Below are 20,067 nucleotides of genomic sequence, written 5' to 3'. Positions count from 1 at the left end.
TTCCCCTTACTGGCTACCACTTGCTTCAGCATCGTCTAATGAACAGGCCTCTCCTTCTCCACTATTTTAATGTCACTTATATTACAAACCAAGTTCCCATATATTGATGGATGTGTTTCTGGGTTTTTGATTATACTGGTCTACCTGATTATCTCTGCAACAATATATTACTACTTCAGTCATAGAGCATTAAAATATATTTTGAAATCTGGTAGAGCAAATTTCTTTTTCCTTTTTACGAATTTCTTTGCTATTCTTGAACTATTTTTTCATATATGAATTCTAGAGTCAGTTTGCCTATTTCCATGAAAATTCTAGTTGATATTTTTATTGAAACTGCATTGAATGTATGATTAGTTGGAAAGAACTGGCATGTGGTGATACAAAGACTCCTCGTCCATGAAAACAGTATTATATTTTCATTTATTCCAGTCATTTTTTCCATTGCTATGCTAAATTAATTCTCTCTACCAAACATTAGACCAAAACCTGAGACAAACAATTGAAACAACATTTCTGGTCCAATAACCACAATAAGAAACCAGAAAAAGTTATTAGTGAATATACAAAAAATCTATACACTGTGAGGATTTGGGAGTTATAACAAAATACATCCTATTCAATTCATGAATTTCATTTTTTAAATCTAGCCACCTGAAATAATTCTTCAAAATGTACACTATATCTCACCGCATTCAGGAAGCCTTCTGGGATCACTCACCCACAGTATTTTGCCTTATTTTTGCATCTGAAATTAATGAGGTCTGTACCACAGACAAAAAGTGACAACTTATAGGCATTATATAGCCTGCTGCATATGTGCTTAGTTTGGCCTACACAGTGTTTGTTTTTTTTTTTTTTTAAAGAGACCAAAAAAATTAGGGTATTTTACACAGAAATCACATGATTTTTAACTTTGCTTAAAACTTGCAGGTTGTTGGCCAGGCGCGGTGGCTCAAGACTGTAATTCCAGCGCTTTGGGAGGCCGAGACGGGCGGATCATGAGGTCAAGAGATCGAGACCATCCTGGCTAACACGGTGAAACCCCGTCTCTACTAAAAAATACAAAAAACTAGCCAGGCGAGGTGGTGGGCGCCTGTAGTCCCAGCTGCTCAGGAGGCTGAGGCAGGAGAATGGTGTGGGCCCGGGAGGCAGAGCTTGCAGTGAGCTGAGATCCGGCCACTGCACTCCAGCCTGGGCAACAGAGCGAGACTCTGTCTCAAAAAAAAAAAAAAAAAAAAGACTTGCAGGTTGTATGTCATTTTCACTAAGGGACCTGGCAAAAAGAGGCTCCATGATCATGATGTTGTTTATTACCAGGGCAGACAAATCACATACTGATTCTTAAAGCTTCCACCTAAAAGTGACCTATTAACCAATCACATTCCATTGGTCAAAGCAAAATCATGGTAATGCTAACTTCAAAGATGACAGAAAAATATAATCCTGTTATATGCCTGGAAGGTTGAAAGTCACAAATATTCATGTAATTGATGACTTTGCCTTTAATCTGTTCCCCTTTACCTATTCTCCAAACTACCACTAGAATTACTTTTCAAAAACACAGATCAAATTATCTCACAAGTCTACTGGAAAGAAAAAAAAAATCTTCACATCTGAAAAAAAAAAAAAAAAGAAAGAAAGAAAGAAAATCTTCATGAAACTACAACACCTAGGGGAAAAATTAAAAATCACTAAGTATGGCATTCCAAGCCTTTCATAACCAACCTCAGAGTCCCTTACAAGCTTCTTTTCCCAGTATTTTCTTATGTATTTATTCTCTAGCCTTTTGAATATGCCTTGACACATATTTCAAAACTCAGCTCAAACATCATCTCCTCAGTTGAGTCTCATTTTTCCCATTTTTCCCAAGTTAGTCTCATTTTTCCCAAAAGAAGTTAAACTAACCTCCACTGTACTTACAAATCACATTATTTCCAATGAGCATTAGCTTTCACTGATTCAAAGTAGTTAATGTGTGGTAGGCACTTAAAACACGATTGCTTGTGTGTCTATTATAATGTAAGGCTCTGGATTAGGCATTGATATTCTTGTTCATCTTGGAATTCGTTACAGTATATAATACCTGATACACAGAAACTCCAAATATTGACTTAACAAATTAAAACTGAAGACAAGTTACTAAATGCCACTGTCATTTTGCTGAAGTTCCACCTACTTTCAAGCTTATATTGACTATTTCCAAAGCTAAAATGAACCCAGGGAGAAACCAAAATTTTTTAAAAACTGCAGAATATGCTTTGGCTATTCTCATCTCTTGGGCTCTATTTTCACTGCTTTTGGAAATCGTTTAGATGCCAAGACCTAGGTGGAGTTTGTTATAAAGACAACGAAGCAGCCAAATTATAGTAATATATGTTTTTAATATAATAATCTCACACCTTTTAGTAATTTCAAGTTTGTAAGTACTTTAACAAAGAAAATCTAAAAATACATTTAAAATGTAAAGCTGTTACTTTACAAATTTTAATAGTACTAATAAAACATCTTTATTTCTGCTTCAAACTACTGGTAAGTTAAACTGAAGTAGAGGACTGAGGACAAATTTAATTATTTTAGCCTATCACTATTCAAATATTAACTTTTTTTCTTTTTTTTTTTTGAGACATAGTCTCACTCTGTCACCCAGGCTTGAGTGCAGTGGTACAATCTTGGCTCACTGCAACCACCACCTCCTGGGTTCAAGTGATTTTCCTGCTTCAGCCTCCTGAGTAGCTGGGATTACAGATGTGCACCACCACACTCAGGTGATTTTTGTACTTTTAGTAGAGATGGGGTTTCCCCATGTTGGCCGGGCTGGTCCTGAACTCCTAGCCTTATGTGATCTGCCCCCTTGGTCTCCCAAAGTGCTGAGATTACAGGCGTGAGCCACCAGGCCTGGCCAATACTAACATTTTAAAATGTGATATTAAAAAATATAAAACTTAGTTGTTTTGTAGGAATGGATACCATAATGAGAAACAGGAAAAGATAGCATGATAAAAACAAATGGAAGAGAAAGGTTTAAGACAGTAAGTGTGGAATATTGAAGTTTAGTTAAAAGAGAACTAAAAATAGGCCAATAGACTTGGCAGTTTAAAAAATTCCAATACAGTAATACAAGAGTTGGCCAGAACGCATTCTCGTGAGAGTGAATAGAGGTAATTAAGTAGATTATGGAGTTTAAGCTATTATTTCAGGAATTCTAGAAATAAATGGAAGAAAAGGTTTTATGGCAGTATGCAGTAGAGTTTCCTTTTTTGGATACAGGAGACTTAAACATCTTTGTAGGCAGAGAAAGGAGTCAATGGAGATCTGCAATGTGTCAAGAGAACGAGATCTGAGAACAAGGAATAGCCTTGGAAAAGAGAAAAGTCACCTCCTATTTAGAGAAAATTAAGAGACTAGAATGAATGGGGACTTTGATTATTTACAAGTTCCTTTTTTACCTACTAGCCCTACTACAACTCCCAAATAAAACAACTAAGGCCAAGTGGCCTCAAAAACAATGAAATATCAGTATCAACTGTGATTATAATACTGATATTCCTATATTACTACTATGAATTCCTCCATTAAAAAACATGACCAGATCGGGAGCAACGGCTCACATCTGTAATCCAAGCACTTTGGGAGGCTGCAGTGGGCAGATCACTTGAGGTCAGGAGTTCAAGACCAGCCCAGCCAACATGGTGAAACCCCATCTCTACTAAAAATAAAAAAAATTAGCTGTGCGTGGTGGCTCATGCCTATAATCCCAGCTACTTGCGAGGCTGAGGCAGGAGAATCACTTGTATCCAGGGGCGTGAGACTACAGTGAGCTGAGATCATGCCACTGCACTCCAGACTGGGCAACAAAGCAAGTCTCTGACTCAAAATAATAATAATGATAACATAACCAATTAGCACATAGAGCAAAGCCCAAAGACCTTTTTACTACTATTGGGTTATATTAAAGGCATTGGGACTCAAGGTGGGATCATGTCTCTTGGAAACAGCACAAAATCAGTATCAAATAATAGTACAAGAAAAATTCAAATGAAATATTGACTTGTTTCTACAAATAATGAAGTCAAGGCTGAAAACAAGTCTTTGTTGCAAAATAATCTGGTCTTTCTCCTGAGTTTCTGGCACAAAGCCTCAAAAGCCCTTGGAGTTTCTTTTGTTATGCTAACACAGTGACTCAGTGACCACCCCTACATAGCTTGAGAATGAGGGCTGATCACCATAAAGACCATGGTAAATAGAGGGCTAAGACTTTGAGCCAGGCCCATTTCCAAGGAGGGAAGGAAGGATGGAGATTTTGAATTTTGAGTTTGATCACCCAATGATTTAATCAATCAAGCTCATGTATGCCGGGTCCCAATAAAAACTCTGGACACCAAAGCTACACCAGGTGGAGCTCCCTGGCTAGTAAACTCATTGATGTGCAGGGAGGGTGACAAGCCCTAATTCCATGAAGAGAGAGCACAGGAGCTCTGCATCTCCTCCCAGACCCCATCTTGTGTGTCTTCATTTCACTGGTCCTCCTAATCTGTATTCCTGGATAACGAAACTGTAATAATAAGCACAGCACTTTCTTGAGTTCTGTCAGTTGTTCTAGTGAATTATCAAACCTGAGGAGGTTGTGAGGGCCTCCAAATTTATAGTCAGGTCAAAGTGTCGGTCAGAAGTGTGGATGGCTTGGGGACACAGGAAGCTGGTATCTGAAGTAAGGGTAGTTCTGTGGAGAAGTGAGCCTTTAACTTGCAGAGTCGGACACTAACCACCAGGTTTGCGTCAACCAGGAGTGCAACAGAATGTCTTCAAGCCAGTAAAGTAGCAACTGTTTGGAGACTGATATAAAAAAAGTAAGTCTTGGACATTTCTTTCATCAAAGTTAGGTTATTCGTATAGATCATGATTTAAGGTGGCCTATTCACTCATAAAATGTCCATGGTTCTTGTTCTTCAATCAAGGAAATAAAATAACCTTAAGGGACTCTCAATCATATGAGGCCCTTACCTGTTCTGCTCCTGCCTACTGCCACATTTTAAGAGGGCCATCTACAAACTTACCAGCAAGTGACCTGCTCCTTATTTGGGAGGGAATTCTGCCTTTTCCATTAAATGGTAAGATAACATTTCCCACTGATTTCTAGAGAGAAGGGTCAATTTGTGTCTCCTTTTCTCTACTACTATTGGTGCCTTGCCTTATCTAATGAAAAGATAGCTATTATCAATCCAAAGATCTTTGACTTCTTATTAAAATAAATAATAGTCTGGGAGTGGCAGCTCACGCCTGTAATCCCAGTACTTTGGGAGGCCAAGGTAGGTGGATCACCTGAGGTCACGGAGTTCAAGACCAGCCTGGCTAACATGGTGAAGCCTGGTCTCTACTAAAAATTCAAAAATTAGCCAGGCGTGGTGGTGAATGCCTGTAATCCCAGCTACTCAGGAGGCTGAGGCAGAAGAATCACTTGAACCCAGGAGACAGAGGGTACAGTGAACCGAGATCATGCCACTGCATTTCAGCCTGGGTGACAGAGCAAGACTCCATCTCAAAAAAAATTATAATAAGTAAATAATAAACAACATATTCTTATTAGGCAAAAAATACACTTAACATTTCATGTTGCAAAAGTAACATGCTATGTATTTGTCAAATTATTCCTGTAACAAGATAAAATAAAATTTTAGAGAAAAAGAAAATTAAACACCTAGTCTAGGATAAGGGAGATACCATAAAAATAAGAGTTCCACAAATTATTTCTTTGAGTTTATCATCTAATTGAGATGAAATGATTCTTAAGCAGATTTTTAACTTCAAAAAAGAGTACAAACTAAGGACACAATGGCTGATTAATCAGAAACCAATACGGTTACTGAGAAAACATCAAGTTTTTCACTTGATACAAAGGTTTGAAGTCTCCATTGACATATAATGTAGCTCAATTTGTGGTCAGTAAAACCATTATTTCATGTCCAGGGGTTTTCCAGCATGGATTTCCAAAATGGGTAATTTATTATATCTATGCTTAAGGAAAGTTATTTTTATATTTAAATTTGATACAACTTCCCTTAAGAATTCTAAGGCAACATCTTTACCTATAATTTGCAGGTAAATTTGCAGTATCTACACACAACCTCTCCTCACTTCTCACATTTTCACATGCCTGAACATTATTACTACTAATTTCAGAATAAATTAGAGAAATTCTAGAAGCTCTCTAGAATGTTTACGAAAAAATGGGAATGGTTCAGGATCAAGTTCAAAGAGGCTTAGGCCTCTTGAGAGAATGAGTTATACAGGTGTTACAAAAATGAAGAATCATGAAGAAATAGGCTAACAGCAAAGAAACATGAGAAATCATCAAAACTAAAAGTAAATGAAAAAACTGAAATCCATCCAAGAATGCAATACAGAACCACAAAAAGATTCGAACTTTCTAAAAGTCATAAACCATGATAGACCTAATCAAATAGTTCTTATGAAAGTTCTTCTAAAACACTGAGAATTTCATGAAGTCTCAAACAAAAACTGCTTCTTACAGTAAACATAGATTACTTTGAAGAAAGATGAAGTCACTGATAGCAATAAAGAAATGTGGGAAAGCTGGAAACTAAAGAGATTTTAAAAGGGACTATAAAAATATTTCCAATATTTGGTCATAAAACAATACATTGCATACATAGAAGTCTTAGGAACAGAAAAACACATAGTCATTTCTTTTGTTGATTAGTATTAACTCAATGTATGATTGCACAGAGCAAAAGTGTAGAACTCACAAGAGGCAGAAATTCTTGACCTGAAAGCATATAGACTATCCTGAGGAAGAAATCTAGAGGTCATTTGCTCAACAGCAAACGGAACAAGACAAACAATATTAAAACAACTGAAAGCTTATTTATTTTTAAAAAAGATTATAAAAGAAACCATTTATACCAAATTTAAAGGAAAGGAGAGAGATTACTTATTAATCCATCTATATATTATAATTACTAGCAGAAATTTACCAGTGTTAAGACTGTACATACAAACATTCTATGGGTCAGTTTTCTGGATCTCGCAAACAGGATGACGTGCTTACTTTTTCTTGTGTTACATCTAAAGTTTACATTGTAAATTCAGGAAGTTAAGCAATGTTGAGGGGTTTTTTTTTCCCTAAAAGACAACTTTGATAATCTCACATATCTCAAAATTTTAAACAAAGCAAATAACAGAAAATTCTTATTCCCAGGAGAAAAGTAAACTAAGACAGTAAATGTTTACCACATGTTATCTAGTGTTGCAAGATAGCAAACATCAATAAGGTAAGATTCTTACCATAAAGTTATCCGTTAGGTGATTTTCTTGGGGATAATTTCTTTCTCTTTGGATAACTACAAAAAGGCTTGCAGTTTACACACAAGGAAATGCTCAAGAGACTATATACTAACCTGGCCTAGTCCAGGCATACCTCCTCCAAGTCTAAGAAGTCTGTCCATATTTCTAGAAAACAGAAACAAAGAAAAAACGTTCCTAAGCACAAAAGTGTTTATTCAATTGCTATCTATATAATTCACTTTCAGTCACTCAGTATGTCAAAAATATTGGTGGTAATTACAACACAACATCAGACTTCCTGTTAATTAACACCACATATTAATTCAAGAAGCTGTCTTCCATGCTAATTAACAGACCTTATTTTACTGCTTTGGTTTTGGGTTATCCCCAGTTTTAAAGACAAGCAATCTTAGCATACTTTCAAAACTTTGCTATCATTAAGTTAATTATATTTTCTTATTTTTATCTAATAAAGTACCTGAATGCAGAAAAAGTGCCTGAAATGCTTATCATATGTATGATTGAATTTCCTTCAATTTGTCCAGAGTGTACAAATAAAAATCCTCACTTTTAAATTAAATTTTAACATCCTCATTAGTAAGTTCTGTGCTAATTAACTTACAGCTTGTCAGTTATCATCAAAACTACATGTGAAAGACATTGTGAGCAGATTATGGATCTCTGAATTAGCATCAAAGGCTTTTAAAAACTAAACTCATTATACTAAAAGAAATACTATAGCGTAAACATTAAACGTATTAAGACAGTGTTCTAGAACCTACACAGATATTTTGTGTTATTTCAGATGTTGTAGAGATATACGACTTTTTCACTAAGGAAATTCAACTGTGCTTCTCAATTATAACTTCAGAGTTAACCAATACAAGGTGGTTTTATTATACCAATCTGATTTAGTTTTAATGTTTGGAGTAACTACAGAAGATATTCTTCAAGCTTGAAAACCTCAGAGAAGAAGTTAAGAAATAGCAAGTGTATTTATATAGTCTTAAATAACAAAAAGAAGTAACCAAATTTTAAAAATGAATAGCAGTACAACTAAGTAATTTAAAAATGACAACAAAGCAATTTTTTCTACTTGAAAATTGCTATGTCCTTAAATAAAATTCCTTTTTCCTAAGTGTATGCTTTAGAAAATGGTATTATTACAAATTGTATTCTAAATTAAATGCTAAGATTCATTTCATCCTTCATCCATGTTGTTTTATGAGTTCAAATTGCTATATAAACTAAAACTCAATAATGTACTTTATATATTACCCCCCCACCAATCACATTTGTTGAATCCTGGTAACAATTTAACAATGTTAATATTGCAAACTTTATTCAAGCCCACCTACAGAAAAGAACTTTACTCAAGTGCACATACAGAAAAGAACACAAACGATATAGCCATGGACTCTTCAAAATGAACACATCCATGTAACCATCACCCAGTTCAAGAAACAGAACATTATCAGCACCTCAGAAACACCACCCAAGTCCCTCTTCCAGTCTATTCCACCCTGAAAAGGTAAAAATTCAACTTTCAACAGCATAGATTAGTTCAGCTGTTTTTGAATTTTATATAAACAGAATCATATATTTTTTGTATCTGGACTGTTTCATGTAACATGTTTATGAAACTCACAATTTTAACAATTTCTTTTTAAAATGAAAAGGCATATAAGAAAACATGGTAATACAGACAAAATTTCCACTTCACAATCTTAACGCATCCTCCTAATACCAACACTTACAAATAAAATCTCCATCAAATACTCATTGAAATTCCTCAAATCAAATATGGCATTCAACACGCAGCACTTTTTAAAGGCTGTAAACTGGGTGGGGGGCGGGGGCGGGGGCGGGGGATCCTGTATATTTTATAATATTAAAGCAATTCTCTAGAATAAATTACCAAAGAAGAAAAAAATTTCTTTTGGACCATTTCAACCTTACAAACTTAAAGAACCAACAGAAAAACAAACAACATACAGTGTACATTAGAATATATATATTTATTCTAGGCCAAAACTGATTCCCAGCTGTGTTCAGTTTATCTATTCCTCTGTGTTGTTTCTGATGACTTTACACAGACTCCAGATGCTGTGAATATACATGAGTGATGCAAGAAGCAGAAAGAAAGAAAATCTGGCAGGTCAAATTTGTTTCTGTAGCAAAATTAGATGTCTCAGCAAAGAGGAAACATATTTAACAAATTAAAACATTTAAGCTGAGATAACCAGGTTTAATAAAAATACTAACATTTGGGAATGAAGTATATTGATACATATTCTAAATCACACCACTTTTGAAAATCTGGTTATCTATCAAACATATTCATAATTTGACATCTGTTAAAAATAATACATTTTCATGCTATCTCTCTATCCACCCCTAAAAGAATAATTAAAAGTAAAATACATTTTTAAACCTTACCTGGTCAATAACTATAACTCTTAAGGTGTTAACCTTCAATTTGTTGAGTTTGACAAATTTCTTCTGAAAGAAAGCTCTTGCTAATTCTGGCAGGCACAATTTCCCCAAGTATATTTTATTTTTTCTTTCTCTCCTGAAAAAAGTAAACAAAATAAAATATAATTATTTTGATAATTTAAGGAGAAAAACTTTATACCAAAATCTTTAAAAGAATCAACATTCCTAAAAATGAAGTAGAAATCAAAACTGTTTCTTAATAATCATTTTCTGAATACAGAATAAGCTACTTTACAGGGAGCTACAGAGCACAGTGAGTAACCCTGTATCCAAATTTTATGTGTATGTTTCTCTCGTGAACACTAACTTTGAAGACAGACATTTCAAAACTTTTAGTCTTTCCAGACATTTTTCAAAGAACAAAAGAGGCCAGGCACGGTGGCTCACGCCTGTAATCCCAACACTTTGGGAGGCCAAGGCGGGCAGATCACCTGAGGTCAGGAGTTCGAGACCAGCCTGGCCAATATGGTAAAACACCTTCTCTACTAAAAATACAAAAAAAATTAGCCAGGCATGGTGGCAGGCACCTGTAATCCCAGCTACTCAGGGGGCTGAGGCAGGAGAATCACTTGAATCCCAGAGGCAGACTGCAATGAGCCAAGAATGTGCCATTGCACTCCAGCCTGGGCAATAAGAGTGAAATTTGGTCTCAAAAAAAAAAAAAAGAATAAAATAAAAATTTACTTATTTTTTAAATAGGACAGTTCATTCTCTCATGTAATTACTATATAGGTTAATTGTACATTATTACAAATCTATCAAATATTATGGAATATTAGTGGTTACTTTTCTTACACCCTGAAAATTTGCTATTTTATCATACTAGGAGGCATTAGTAGTCCATCATTTCTTAATCAATTATTCCCAAAACTATGCCAAAAACACTAAAATGACAAGAATATGGAAAAATGATAAGAACTGTCTAAAATAATGCAATAGTGAAAAAAATTATAGTTATTACATCATCCTTCCATTCTTATTGTGTTGTCCAAAGCACTGATCCATCTTTCGAAAAGATATAGAACACTAGAGACTTCATCTTTGTAGTCTTTTTTTCAGTCTTCATTTAGCACGGTTAAGAAATCAGAATTTTTCATTTTAATAATGGCAAAAGGAAAAAAGCAACAAAGAAAATGTTTCACATTACTACAAAATCAAAGATGAATGTGAAGGAGACAGATTATAGCATTCTAGTCTCTAATGATGACAATAAAATTGACGGTACAAGCCAGGATTTACTAACTTCAGTACTACTAAGATTCAGAACCAGATAATCTGTTGTTGTTCGTGGGGCTGTCTTGTGCACTATAGGATGCTTAACATCATCCCCAGCTCCACTAGACAACAGCAGCACCTATCCAGTTGTGACAATCAAAAATGTCTCCAAGCTTTACCAAATGTCCCCGGGGGACAAATGTTTGAAGTTAGTTTTGATTGTCTCAAAAATCACTCACAATTGAGAACCATTGATATAAACAAAATCTCAGACTATCTTGAGATGATAATACCCTAGATTAATTTTCTCAAACTTAAGAACCAATGAGTGCTGGGAATAGTTTGGCAGTTCCCCAAAAAGTTAAACATAGAATTACCACTTGATCCAGCAACTCCACTCATCGGTATATACCCCATAAAACCGAAAACAAATACTCAAAATAAGTTCATGTACATGCATGTTTACACCATCACTATTCACAATAGCCGAAAGGTGGAAACAGTCCAAATGTCTACCAAAGAATGAATGGATAAACAAATTCTACTATAAACACATAAAGGAATATTGTAATATGAAATACTGTTTAGCTATAAAAAGGAATGAAGTACTACTGGTACATGTTACAAGTTAGCTGAACCTCAAAATATCACACTACGTAAAAGAAGCCAGGCACAAAAGGTCACATGTTATGTGATTCCATGTATATGAAGTATCCAATAAATCCACAGAGACAGAATGCAGACTGGTGGTTATCAGTGGGTGGGGAAGGGAGGAAAATGGAGAAACTGCTAAATGGCTAAGAGATTTTTTACCTTGGAATGACAGAAATGTTCTGGAACTAAAATGAGGTGGTAATGGCACACTGTGAATGGACGAAATGATACTAAACTGTTCAATTTAAAATGGTTAGTTTTACATTATGTGAATTTCTCCTCAACAGATTATTTTTTAAAGGGTCAGTGAGTGAACAATATATTTCTAAAACCAAAAAAGTGACATTCTTACTCAGTTACTTATTCAACATGAAAGGACTTCATCACACAGCATTTTGCAATGAGAACCTGTTTTCTAAAGAGATGTGTGACATATTTTTTGATGTCTTATGATGTTAATACAGTTCACACACGGAAAAATGCTAAAGTGTACACAAATGTGAATAAAAGGAAATGGATAATGTAGAAATTTTAAAAATCATTAGACTAATTCTAAATGGTGCCTATAAATCTAAAAATATAAATGTTTTGCAATTATGAAGGAAAGATGGCATCCTATCTTCAACAAAATTATGAGCTCTCAATGTTTTCAAAAGAAAAGTAATTGGGAGGACGGAAAAAATTCTAGATATGGATGGTGGTGACAGTTACATAACACTGTGAATATACTTAATGCCACTAAACTATACACCAGAAAGTTAGAATAGTAAATTTTATGTGATGTATATTTTCACATAGATACACACACAGGATAATAAATACAAGAACCAGAAGTAATAAGCTAGAGCCTACTAGAAATGTATTTGAAATATAGAACTGATCTATACAAGACAAGTATGTTCTAGGTTCATGCATGGTGGCTGATAAGCAGTTCATTCAAACCATGATGCCCATTCAAAGGATGACATATGAAGATATATGTACCTTCAAAACCAAGAAAATACAGAATACACACTTGTATTTAGGCTGGGTATGGTGGCTCACGCCTGCAGTCCCAGCAATTTGGGAAACCAACGCAGGCAGATCACTTGAGGTCAGAAGCTCAAGACCAGCCTGGCCAACAAGGCAAAACCCTGTCTCTACTAAAAATACAAAAATTAGCCAGAAATGGTGGCATGTGCCTGTAATCCCAGCTACTGGGGAGGCTGAGGTAGGAGGACCACTTGAACCCAGGAGGTGGAGGTTGCAGTGCACCAAAGTGGTACCACTACACTCCAGCCTGGGTGACACAGCAAGACTCCATCTCAAAAATTAATTAATTAATTAATTAATATAAAAATTTGTATTTGCTATGTTTAAGCTTTACTAACATTTCTGATATAGTTGTTTTTCACTATCCTTTTATGGTCTACTGGGCCTAGATGGTAAATGGCGATGACTAATGACTATTTTGTCTGGTACATGAGAGTCAAGTACTATGACTCTACAGTCAGAGTGCCAGATTCAAATACTGGCTCTAACACTTACAAGCTCTATGTCCTTGAGTCAATCACCTCTCTCCTCCTCAGTTTCCTCATCTGCAAAATAGAGATATATATCTCATAGAGCCATTTAAAAGATTAACAAAAACAATGGACCCAAAAAAAACCATTTAATACAATGCTTGGCAAATAGTAAGCATATAATAAACACTAGCTACTTCATCAGCAACCCCATCCTGAGCATGGCTACCAACACAGATCCTTCTTCCTCACATAGTTTGCCACTTACTGGGTTTCAAAATGCTGGGCGTATTTCACATGACTAAATCACATTGGAGATAGGGACTTGCATTTCGCAGAATTTAGCAGAAAGATTCACAAAGTGAATGTGTTATACTTAACATAAAAGAGAACACTTTCAATTCTTAGAAATAAAAGCAATAAAAAGGTTGATGGATCTAAACCAAGTTTTTACAGCTATCAAAAAGCAGAAGACTCGGCCGGGCGCGGTGGCTCAAGCCTGTAATCCCAGCACTTTGGGAGGCCGAGACGGGCGGATCACGAGGTCAGGAGATCGAGACCATCCTGGCTAACACGGTGAAACCCCGTCTCTACTAAAAAATACAAAAAACTAGCCGGGCGAGGTGGCGGGCGTCTGTAGTCCCAGCTACTCGGGAGGCTGAGGCAGGAGAATGGCGTAAACCTGGGAAGCGGAGCTTGCAGTGAGCTGAGATCGGGCCACTGCACTCTAGCCTGGGCGACAGAGCGAGACTCCGTCTCAAACAAACAAACAAAAAAAAACAAAAAAAAAAAACAAAAAAAAAAGCAGAAGACTCAAAAGCTCATTCATGACATAGTTAACTTTATGGAAAATATTATCAGACAATATGAATAAAGTGTTTATACCTAACATAATGTCATACATACAATAATATTTAGAATCGTAATTGGTAAAAATAGTACAAAAAAGATATCAGTACTTTCCAAAGTTGATTACTTTCCACTTTTTCTTTCTCTCTTAATCTCTGATTAGAACCTGATATTGCTAGATCATGTCCATGCTGGATTTAAAATAAATCAATTTTTGGCCAGGTGCAGTGGCTCATGCCTATAATCCCAGCACTTTGGGAGGCCAAGGGGGGCGGATCACTTGAGGTCAGGGGTTCAAGACCAGCCTGGCCAACATGGCAAAACCCCATCTCTACTGAAAACACAAAAATTAGCCGGGTACGGTGCCAGATGCCTATAATCCCAGCAACTCAGGAGGCTGAGGCAGAAGAATCACTTGAACCCAGAAGGTGAAAGTTACAGTGAGCCGAGATCGCACCACTGCACTCCAGCCTGGGTGACAAAACAATACGCCGTCTCAAAAAAAAAAAAAAAATTACTTTTCAGACTGATGCTCAATCCTTTTTAAGCTATTCCATATTTGTTATCTTACTGTATTTCTAATTCCTCTGTTTTCTGATTTGTGCAAAGTAGTTAAAACTTTATACTCTCACTTTCTTAAGGACTTTTTTCCAGTGGAAGATCTTGAGTGAGTCAACATTAAATCTAATTATATAAACAGGATTTTGAAAACAAGATTTCTGCAACTTAGAAGAGTGAAAATGGTGGCTGGGCACGGCGGCTCACACCTGTAATCCCAGCACTTTGGGAGGCCGAGGCGGGTGGATCACCTAAGGTCAGGAGTTTGAGACCAGCCTGGCCAACATGGCAAAACCCGGTCTCTACTAAAAATACAAAAATTAGCCAGGTGTGATGGCAGGCACCTGTAACCCCAGCTAGGCTGGCTGAGGCAGGCAGAATGGCTTGAACCTGGAAGGCGGAGGCTGCAGTGAGCCAAGATTGCGCCACTGCACTCCAGCCTGGGCAACAGAGCAAAGTTTCGTCTCAAAAAAAAAAAAAAAGGAAGAGTGAGAATGGACTCATCATAAATAACCTATTATGGAGTCTCCCAATTTCAGCATTTGAGTACAGTCATCCATCTGTATCTGTGGGGAACTGGTTCCAGGACACCAAAATCATGGATACACAAGTCTCTGATATAAAATGGCATAGTACCCTATTTGCATATAACCTATGCACATCCTCTCATATACTTTAAAATCATTTTTAGATTACTTATAATAACTAATACAATGTAAATACAATAGAAAGTTATTCTATATTGCTTAGGGAATAATGAAAAAAAAATGTCTACACATGTTCAATACAGACGCAATTTTTTTTTCCCCTTTTTTGAGACCGCGTCTCACTCTGTTGACCAGGCTGGAATGTAGTGTTGCAATTTCGGCTCACTGCAACCTCCACCTCCAAGGTTCAAACGATCCTCCTTCCTCAGCCTCTCCAGTAGCTAGGATTACGGGCACATGCCACCATGCCTGTCTAATTTTTGTATTTTTGTATTTTTAGTAGAGAAGGGGTTTCGCCATGTTGGCGAGGCTGGAACTCCTGACCTCAGATGATCCACCTGCCTCAGCCTCCCAAAGTGCTGGGATTACAGGCGTAAGCCACCGTGCCTGGCCTAGATGCAACTTTTTTCAAGTATTTTCAATTTGTGGTTGGTTGAATCTACAGATGCAGAACCCAGAGATATGGAGGGCTGACTCAAGAAATTTAGTGGCATGCACTGACAGAATTTATAATCTACTGGGGGAGGTGGGTAGAAGAAGTTTGACATAAACCCATAAAAAATATGTAAAGGGAAAGGACAGCAGTATAGAGTGAAAAAGGCTCTTGAACCAGTTGACTTTGATTTGAATCCTGGCTTCACACCTATTCACTATATGACACTAATTTTTTTCTTCTTCTAGACTCTAGAACCTCATTTATAAAGTGGGGATAATACCTACTTTGCAAGTCTGTTGTAAAAATATGTTCAAAGCAACTTATAGTGTCTGAAACATTCAAGGTACTCAATAAATGTTGTCGTTGCTATTCTTATTGTTATAATTGTTGTTATTATCATTTTAGAACTAGCAGAGATTATTTAATCCAGTTCTCCCATTTCACAAATAAGGTCACCAAAGTACCACACACAAAGCAGAATATGAAATGTAAAAATGACTGCAACAAACAGGGAATATGACAAGTTCCTGAGCAAGAAATCACATGGATATTCAGGCAAGGTTTTCACAGGTGGACACTGAATTATTAAATGAACATTACTACAAAATTGAAAACTAAAAAAGCATAATTGCTTCTTGTTACTGAAATAAGAGGACTAGATTAAATAATCTCTTCCACTTCTAAGATAATAACAATAAAAACAGCAATAATAACTTTTATTGATTTTCATACATAGGGTTCACAAACTATATACTAACAAGCACATGGCCAGTATAAAAATAAGATAGACCCATGTCAAAGAGATTAAAATCCAGCTTTTTTTTTTTTTTTTTTTTTTTTGAGACAAAGTCTCACTCTGTTGCCCAAGCTGGAGTGCGGTGGCGTGATCTCAGCCCACTGCAACCTCCACCTCCCACGTTCTACCTCCAGCCTCCCGAAGTAGTTGGGACTACAGGCACGTGCCACCATGCCCAGCTGATTTTTTTGTACTTTTAGTAGAGACATGGTTTCACTATGTTAGTCAGGCTAGTCTTGGCCAGGCTGGATCACCTCATGATCCACCCGCCTCAGCCTACCAAAGTGCTGGGATTACAGGTGTCAGCCACCGCGCCCGGCCTAAAATCCATCCAGCTTTTTAATTAAAATGGCAATATATTATTTACCAAACACTTCAGGCTGAAACAAACAAACAAACAAAAAAACCAAACTCCCAAAGTCAACAGGTGAAGCATCAATGAAAGATAATAACTTGAAACCTTTCCTCCCTTGGCAAGATTTAGGGACAAATTCAAGACAACATTCAGGCTTTTTCACTAAACAGCACTTCACTAAACACACCTTAACTGTAGTTAATTCAGAACCACTATATATCTTAACCTCTAAACTTCAAATGAGTCAGCTGGTAGGTAGCCTTACGTGACAGGAAGGCCACCATTATATTAATCATCTGCACTAAAACTGTGTTCATGTTTTTGTTATTTCAACAGTATCAGTGCATGTCTTGCTGCTTTTCTCAAACACATTAAGTCAGTAGCACTAAAAACATACTTGTGACCAGTGGAATAAAATCACTTTCACACTAGAACTCTATTTTATGCTAATTTTTAAACCCTCTCCCCTGCCTTTCCATAAAATTTTTATCAACTTTTGGTTACCATTTATTTTCTCGAGAATTTTTCGTTCAGTCACTAGGTTTATAGACTCAAAAGTTTACATTCTTTTTCTTTTGACAGACACAGAGCTACATCCCCAGGAAAATTAAGTTGCAAGATGGAACATACGGTAGCAGATTTCTACTTAACACGAGAAATGTAATCAATTCACCAACAATTACTCAATTAGTATAATATTGAAAGTAAGTTAACAGGCACAGTAGCACACTTTGTTTTTAAGATATTCAAGGTCCAAAACCAGTGTATCTGCAGGACTTTTGTTTATTTTTTGGAGGAAGTTGAAAACCTAACACTAACAGAAAAAGGGTCAAGGCTTACAGAAAGGACAGGAGATAAAACAAACGTATTCAATGGGAAAGTTAATTCTACTCTCTCTCCCTTGTTTCTCCGGTCTGCTTTGAAGTTTTTCAAGACAGGAACAACTACGGATAGAGCACAGACAAACAGGCCATAAACAAGGATTCTCTCAGAGAGAAGAGGTTCCCATTATGTGAATTCGGCCAAGCAGAAAAGAATGGAGAAAGGAGACAAGATGCACACCTGACCCTGCCAGAGATCCCTGAGAGCAGGCGAAGAGAATGAAGGAGCTCGGGCTCCTCCCTCGAGGCCCAGGCCTCTAGTGGCAACTCAGCTGGGCAACGTGACTCAGGAAAGCACGGGGCTGGTGGCGGCCTAGCACGGCTGCCTCCCCGGACCTCCCAGGCCTGCCTTCTGGGTCTTACCTGAAGGCGGGCGGGAGCTGGATGCCGCGATCTGGACCCTTGTCTTGCCTCTGCGGTGACGTGAAGACAGAGACAACAGCAGCAGCGGCGCAGACCCGACGCGGTTCTGACTCTGCGAACCGGCGATGAATCAGCCCGATTCCATTCAAAAGAGTTGCCCGGGCCTCTGCCGCGAAGCACTTCCGGGTTCACTAGTCTGCTTCGGCTTCCGTTCCCCGACGGCCAATTGGAGACGACGGGGAGACAGGCGGGTGTCCAGGAGGAGAGCTTGGGACAGACGGCGCGGGCGGCCCGGCGTCTCCAGTCCTCCCCAGTACCGTGAGGCGGAACTTAGCCCCCTGGCCGCTCGCGCCCTGCCGACGCCTCCTTTTTCTCTCCCTACCTCTGCGCTCTCCGGCCGCCGCTGAGATCTAGGACGGGGGCACATCCAGCCCGGGAGGCGACTGGCTAGGAAATGGAACTGTTAGTATTGCGAAGCCCAGATCCCCTTTCGTTTTGGTGTTCACTGCTATTATGGTCCTCCTCAAAAACGAAAAGGTTCATTTGAACTAGATTTAACTGGTTATCTGAGAAGAAATGTTTTAAAAAGACGGGGGATGATGTGATTAGAGGGGACCGGTAAAACGCCCTTTTCCATAAGACCGCTTTATCCACCTCTTGTCATAATTGCTTTGCAAGGATTGGATTTCAGGAAAAACTAATGTTTCCCAAATGTTCAAACCACCTATTTTACTCCGAGTTTAGTTTACAGGGTTTAAAGAGTCATTTATTCACATTTCTCCATGTAATTATCAACAATCACGTTTTACTCATGATCTACTTTGTGCTAGGTTTTCAAAAAGCAAAGTTGCTCAGGATATACTTGACAAGTTGATATTACACTCTAGGTCTAGGTACAATCTGTGTTTAAGGCAGCTTCTTTACCACGTTCCTCTCACTTTCTCAAATATGTTCCAAATAACAAGCATCTTGAAAGCATTCCTAAATCGAGAATGGCGACGAATCTACTGGACAGAGAGTGGGGAAAGATTACAGCGCGCGGATCCAAACTGATTTGAGTAGCACAATTGCATTAGACTTTTGCTTTAAGATATTCATACCTCTAAAAACACAAAGATTATTTTACTCATAGGTAATATTTGGATCCACATCTTTATGCTTCCCCCCCCAAACCTGTGCCTCTCTATTCCTTTTTTTGGGGGGGGAGGGGGTGAATAACCCCATCCTCCAAATAATTTTCCTAGTCAGAAACTTAAGAGTATAAACACTTGCCTCTTTTTCATCTCTGCCCACTGGCCTCCCAGTTAACCATTGTAGAAACCATGAAATGTGTAATTTCCATAACAGCTTTTCCAATCCACTACTTCCCCTTCTAAATACTCCCCACTTTGGCCTTAACTCAGACCTTCCTCACTTTATTTTATTTTATTTTATTTTATTTTATTTTATTTTGTATGTATTTATTAATGCATTTTTGAGTTAGGGTCTTGCTTTGTCACCCAGGCTGGAGTGCAGTGGCGCCATCTGGGCTCACTGCAACCTCCCCATCCCTGGGCTCAAGCAACCCTCCCACTTAAGCCTCCCAAGTAGCTAGGGCTACAGGTGCTTGCCACCATGCCCAGCTAATTTTTTATTTATGTTTTTATTTATTTATTTTTTTTTAGTAGAGACAGGATTTCACCATGTTCCCCAAGCTATGTTTTTAGAGTACTCTTTGATCTTTCCTCCTTCAGTCTGCTTCCTTTTAATCTGTTCACCTCATTGGTAAAAATGTTTGTGCTATATATAGTCATGCTCCTTCTTTACGTAAGATTCCACTAGTGGCTCCCCATAACATACATCATAAAGGTAAAAAAAAACAAAAAAACAAACAAAAAAAACCCTTAAACTTTGTTTGGAGCACCTTTTGCTCCACCCATACTGAAGTATTTAACTGGGGAATAAGATGTT

General features: G+C 37.4%; 1 protein-coding gene across 1 annotated transcript in view; it reads right to left on the bottom strand.

The window, feature by feature from the left end:
* The window catches only part of PSMD14 (proteasome 26S subunit, non-ATPase 14), a 111,089-nt gene extending 92,404 nt beyond the window's left edge, over positions 1-18,685 (bottom strand). The window contains exons 1-3 of the mRNA XM_025404321.1: positions 18,118-18,685; positions 9,745-9,877; positions 7,419-7,470 (exon numbers count right to left, since the gene is read on the bottom strand). Of these exons, the coding sequence (XP_025260106.1) occupies positions 7,419-7,466 (48 nt within the window). The 5' untranslated portion in view covers positions 7,467-7,470; positions 9,745-9,877; positions 18,118-18,685. The remainder of the gene's footprint in view (positions 1-7,418; positions 7,471-9,744; positions 9,878-18,117) is intronic.
* Between the last annotated feature and the right edge of the window lie 1,382 nt (positions 18,686-20,067).

Source organism: Theropithecus gelada, chromosome 12 (assembly GCF_003255815.1).
Source record: "Theropithecus gelada isolate Dixy chromosome 12, Tgel_1.0, whole genome shotgun sequence".
NCBI lineage: Eukaryota > Metazoa > Chordata > Mammalia > Primates > Cercopithecidae > Theropithecus > Theropithecus gelada.
Note: the sequence above shows the minus strand (reverse complement) of the source record. Positions and strands in the feature narration are given on the sequence as shown.